This window comes from Canis aureus, chromosome 16 (genome assembly GCF_053574225.1).
Source record: "Canis aureus isolate CA01 chromosome 16, VMU_Caureus_v.1.0, whole genome shotgun sequence".
Lineage (NCBI taxonomy): Eukaryota > Metazoa > Chordata > Mammalia > Carnivora > Canidae > Canis > Canis aureus.
The window spans coordinates 58,914,052-58,920,051 of NC_135626.1; the positions used below are offsets into that span (position 1 = coordinate 58,914,052).

General features: G+C 49.2%; 1 protein-coding gene across 4 annotated transcripts in view; it reads right to left on the minus strand.

The window, feature by feature from the left end:
- The window catches only part of RNF157 (ring finger protein 157), a 78,924-nt gene extending 73,758 nt beyond the window's left edge, over positions 1 to 5,166 (minus strand). For all 4 annotated transcript variants that reach the window (XM_077854327.1, XM_077854323.1, XM_077854324.1 and 1 more), the window contains exon 1: positions 5,010 to 5,166. In XM_077854327.1, coding sequence (XP_077710453.1) covers positions 5,010 to 5,097 — 88 coding nt within the window. In that variant the 5' untranslated portion in view covers positions 5,098 to 5,166. The remainder of the gene's footprint in view (positions 1 to 5,009) is intronic.
- Between the last annotated feature and the right edge of the window lie 834 nt (positions 5,167 to 6,000).

Here is a 6,000-nt window from a genome sequence, read left to right on the forward strand (position 1 = left end):
AAATCTGAGGACAAAATCAAGAAGTCAAAGAAATCAATCTGCTAATAATGAAGTGAAGTACAAATAAAAATATTAGAGGTTTCAAGAGGTGGGTGCCTGGTGGCTCAGTCTGTTAAGCGTCTGCCTTTGCTCAGGTCATGATCCCAGGGTCCTAGGATGGAGCCCCACATGGGGCTCCCTGCGCAGCTGGAAGTCTCCCTCTGCCCTTCCTCCTGCTCATGCTCTCACTCACTCTCTCTCAAATTAAGAAATAAAATCTTTTTTAAAAAGAAAAAGAGGAGAAGTACTACATTCTAAACATTTAAAAAATAATACTGGGACACCTGGGTGGCTCAGCGGTTTAGTGCTTGCCTTCAGCCCAGGGTGTGATCCTGGGGACCCGGGATTGACTCCCACATTGAGCTCCCTGCGTGGAGCCTACTTCTCCCTCTGCCTATGTCTCTGCCTCTGTGTGTGTGTGTATGTCTCTCATGAATAAATAAATAACATCTTTAAAAAATAAAAACAAAAAAATAATACTAGCATTCGAGGGGCCCTTAGGTGGCTCAGCCCATTAAATGACCAACTCTTGATCTCAGCTCTGGTCATGACCTCAGGGTCATGAGATTGAGCTCACATCAGACTCTGTGCTGGGCATGGAGCTTGCTTAAGATTCTCTCCCTCTCCCTATGCCCCTCCCCTCTACTCCTGAGCACATGTGCACATGCGTATGTGCGTGCGTCTGTACTCTCTCTCAAAAGAAAAAGAACACTAGCATTTGAACTCTTGATCTTGATGACTTCATCATTAAATGGAGCAACATTTAGGTTTTTTGTGGTATTAAATATATTTACTATGAGTTTCAGGAATTTACTTAATTTTAAAGTATCAATCAAATTGTGCCAGAACCAAACAATTCTTTATTCTGTAGTAAGTTCCAGATTCTTAAGTCCTTGGTTTCAAAACTAATATTGATGTTCCTAAAAGCTAAGAGAGACTTTCATAACTATTTGGTGGACAAAGACATTACCCGTGCTTTAAATACTGCTCTTGCCATTGGACAGACTCACGTGATAACATATATGTACTCCAATTGAACAAAAATTTGGAGAATAACAATGTTAGCTGCTCAGGACTCTACCATTCTGAATTTTTATAATAGGTTTAGCTCTTAGCAACCTGAGCAAAATGAATAATTCTTGTTATTTAATTTATTCAGATACACAGAAAGAAATAAACTAGATTCATTAAGTGCTGAAATGTAATTAATTAAATTGTCTTTACAGTATGCCCATTTCTTGCTGGATAGAGAGAGCAGACCTGATGACTTTTATCAATGTGGATACCCCTTTCAAAAGATGAGCAGGTGTGCATAAAAACCATGTTAGCAAAGCCATTCCTTTGCTAAACAAATGCTCATGGGCTTTTAAAGAAGTGAAGACCTTAGAGAAGAATTTAAAGGCAAGCATAGCTCCTAACTTAAAAATTACAAAGGTACAACCAAATACAGAATAGTGCTATAAATAGCTTTCTATGTTAATGCAGAAATACTATATAGAAATGAGCTCCCAGCATGCCTTGCTATTTAAATGATTAATAGTTATATATTAACACACTAAATATCACCTAAGAACTACGTGTAACATTAATCATTGCTGCAAGAGTATAAAAATTGGAAGAAAAAAAAAACACCTGCCAAATGTTCATCAATAGAAAACTATGTTAAAACAGGGTACTGGCATACAAAAGAGTATTATATAGCTGTTAAAAAAAAGACAAAGATACTCTCTAATATGGAAATAATATAAGAAGATCTCTAATATCTCTAAAAGTGGGAGTGAGGGGATGCCTGGCTGTCTCAGTCAGTAGAGCATGTGTCCTGATCTCGGGGTTGTGAGTTCAAGCCCCATACTGAGTGTAGAGATTACTTAAAAATATAAAATCTCTTTTTAAAAGCGGGGGGAAAGTGCAGAACAGTCTAAATAGCATGTATGCTTGTATTTGCACAACAAACTCTGGAGAATACCAAAGAAACCAAAAGCAGTTATAGAGGAATGGGAGGTGTATGGGGAGAAACTGGGTGGATGAACTGTGCAGTGGAAACAGGATTTTCACTGTATGACTTTTCATTCTATTAAACTTTGAAACATAGGGGCACATGGGTGGCTCAGTCAGTTAAGCATCTCTCTTGATTTTGGCTCAGGGCATGATCTCGAGGTCGTGAGATCGAGTCCAACCTCTCCCACTGCCCTCAGCAGGGTGGGGAGGGGAGGTCTGCTGGAGATTCTTTCTCTCCTTCTCCCTTTGTCTCACCCCACCCCACCCCAGCCCCACTCTCTCTCTAAATAAATAAAATCTTTTAAATTAAAAAAAAAAAAGAAATACTTTGAATCATGTAACTTATATTACTTACTCAAAAAATAATTTTTAAATAAATAATATTTTAAAGAAGTCCCCAATGCAAGGCTTGAACTCACGACTCCAAGATTAAGACCTGAGCTGAGATCGAGAGTTGGAGGATTAATGGACTGAGCTACTCAGGCGCTCCCCAAAAATAATCATAAAAAATTTAGGCTATTTTATTTCTACCCATCTCTAAAAAAAGAAACCTAAGTTTCAACATGAAATCAGCTGTTCTCAATAATTTCTAAATGTTTCCAGTTCAACGAGCATACAAAACTAAGGGGTTCCTCTAAAAATATAAAATAAGGAAAGCAATTCTGCTGGGCGCTGTGACCATCGCTGCAGGGATAGATGGCAGAGTTGCTTTTGGAAACTATTCCACAGGAAGCAGAGCCTGAGACTTTCCAGAGAGCCAGAGGTCCACAGCTTAGCCAGTCACCTGAAGAAAGTGGACTCTGTCATTTGCTTTGTTCTATCAGTATTGAAGGTAAGAAAAGTTCTCAAAATCAACCTGGTCTGACTCCCCAACAAGGACAGGCCTTTGAGTTTTGTCTCAGTGCTGATGCAGAACAGCCTCCTTTCCACAAATCACCACAAGTCCAAATCCTTGTGAAAGGCAGAGGCTGGTGGCTTAGCAAGAACAGCACTAACTGGGTGGGCGACCTTGGTCATGCTAATTTATTTCTCTGGACTTCCATTTTCTTACTGGTGAAATGAGTGGGTCTTGGGCCAAATTCCCAAAGGTTCCTTTCAGGGCTATGATACCATCATCCCACACAATTTAAACATCAGCTGAAGGGTGGGAGATGCTTCCAGACTATAGCATACAAGTTCATGGAAATTCTCAAGTACACAAAGGTTTGCTGACTGGGACCTGAATGTTCTGATTCTTTTTTTTTTTTTTTTTTTTTTTAAGATTTTATTTATTTGAGAGAGAGAGGGAGAAAACCAGCAGAGGAGAGGGGCTGAGGAAGAGGGAGAAGCAGACTTCCCACCAAGAACAGAGTAAAATCATGACCTGAGCTGAAGGCAGACTCCCAACCGACTGAGCTACCCAGGGGGGCCCCTGATACTTTTTTTGTGTTTTATCTTCAGCATAAGTAATGTGATCCCCCTGCTATAAATATTCCTCACATACATAACTTCCAATTAGAAGTTATTTACAACTAGTTAACACTTTTAAAACATGGATGGAGTGGAGAGAATTATTTCGGACTGTCAACCACTGAGAGTGTTGGTTAAGAAAAGTTTTAATTTGGGCCCATTATCCTTTTATGATCATCATCCAAGATTCATACTTGTATCAATATCCTTTAGGGAGCAGCCTTCTAGAGATTTACCTATGCTAATTCCCACACGTGAAGGGAGGGTGAATCCTCTTCTGAGACTGCAAACTGCTGAAATCTCCAAGCTCAGCAAAACATGCTCTATATTCTAATCAATAAAAGCTAAGTGATTTCAGCAAAAGAAAAAAAAAAAACACTCCCAAATACTTGTGCATATTTTTGTCTATTAAAAAGCAAAGTGCATGCTTCCTTTGGCATTGGTTTCATACAGTCATAATTAGAGTTTTATTAAAACACTAAAGACCCGCAGCTTTATCTTAGACTGTTTTAAAACAGCTCTTAATCATATTCATCTAGGCAAGGATTCATTCTTTGGCACAAAGGCAGCGAGAAACACAGCTCTCAGCTCTCGGCAGGCTCTCTGCAGGGTGCAGGTTCATTGTCTGGTCCCTGCTTCCACCTGGCACAAACCGGACACACTGCTGGGAAACCAGCTCATCTCATTAGCATGTCTTTATTCTAAGGCTCCAATTCTGACACCTCTCCAAGATCACCAAAATCCTCATCGGGTCCTAGGCCAAAGAGAAGATGGGAGCCACCGGTGCCCAGAAGTCTTGGGGGGTGGGGGGTGGGGGAAGCAATGAAAAATAAAGAGCAGAGAGTTAGGTCATGCACCCGCAGTTCAGAATTGGCTGGCGCTCAATCCACTTGCGATCCTCTATCCTTCGCTGTCAAAAATCCCTCCTCCGCCTCCGACGCTTATGCCACAACCCGGAGGCTGGAGACGCTTACCTTTTTTAAGGATTCTGAAAACAAACGTTAACACTTCCATACATTTTAAATACCTGTGCCCCGTCCCCGAGCTATCCCCATTCCAAAAACCAGGTCTGCCGTTACTCCGGCAAAGGCGCAGCCGGGCTGACTGGGATACTCGGATTCCCAAACATTTGTCTTACACACTTCTTGGGCTGCCGACAGCCTCTTGCACCGCGCCAGCCCTGCAAGCGCATCCCGGGCCTCCATCCTCCGGCAGGCGCGGGCCCTTCGCCCTGAGCAGCCGACTTGCAGCCCGCGCCCGTGTCTCCGTCTCCAGAGGCCTGGGTGCGCGGACCCCGCCGGCCGCCCGGCACCGGCGCGGGGGCCGAGGCCAGGCCCACGTCTGCGCGCCCCCGGCTCCCGAGGGAAGGGGCGCACCGCGCGCAGGGGAGGGGCCCCGCCGGCGCCGCGGGCACCCCGCCCCCCGGGAGCCGCAGCCCCCGCCCCCCGCCCCCGCCCCCCGCCCGCGGCCCCCAGACCCGTCCCGCTCCCGGCCCGGGGCGCGCCCGGCCCGCCGGCCCTCACCGGACTTGGGCGGGTAGCGGTACACGGAATTGGACGGGATGTCCACCTCCTCCACGCCCGCGTGCTGCCGGCTGGTCAGGGCCCCCATGGCGCTGCGCCCGCGCCGCCCTCGCGCCTCACCGCGGCCGCTCGCCCCGCGCGCGGAGCGGGGGTCGGCTGCCCGCCGCGGCCGGCTCGGCCTCGGCGCTGCGGCTCTGGCGGCGGGGAGCCCCCGGCGCGCCGCGCACCATCCTCCGCCGGGCCCCGCGGCGGCGCCTCTGCGAGGGGGCAGCGGGTCGGGCCGGGGGCGCCGCCGCCGCCGCAGGCCGCGTGATGTCAGCGACCGCTCGCGCGCGGGGCCCGCGGAGGCGGCGGCCAATGGCGGGGCGGGGCGGGGCGGGGCGGCGGCGGCGCGCCAGCCAATGGGCGGCGGGATGCGGCGCGAGCCGCGGGGGTCCCCGAGCTGGGAGCCGGCCGCGGGCGGGGGCCGGGCTCCTGCGGACCCCAGGGCGCCCCGGTCCCAGACCCCCGAAGGCGGTGCGCGGCCGCCCGGCGGGGGGACGGCTGCTCCAGCCGCGCCCCTGGCCTCAGAGAGCGGGCAGGCGGGAGCTCGCAGAGGGGTCCCCCGGGTCCCCCCAGTGCATCCCGAGCCGAGAGACGGCTGCGTGGAGGCAGCATCTCTCCGCCCCGGAGCGCTCCGCTGATCCCACCTCCCAGGGGTCGCGGAGGTTACTCAATGCCGGTGACCCGCTAGGAAGATGACACCATCCCTCCCACGTAGCTCCGAGCTCTATCACATGCACGCCGTGGATGGGTCCCTGAGGCGGCTCCCGCAGCCCTGAGGTTTGGAGAGCATCAGCCCAAGATAAAGATCAAGACGTCCAACCTCTGATTGCATCTTTAGGAAACTTTGGAGGCCTGCGTGCGAAAAGTCAGCGCAGGGAAAGGCGCACGGGGCCTGGCCGAGCAAGAGAGGCCTCCTCGATGAAAACACACAAGACAGTGGGAGGCT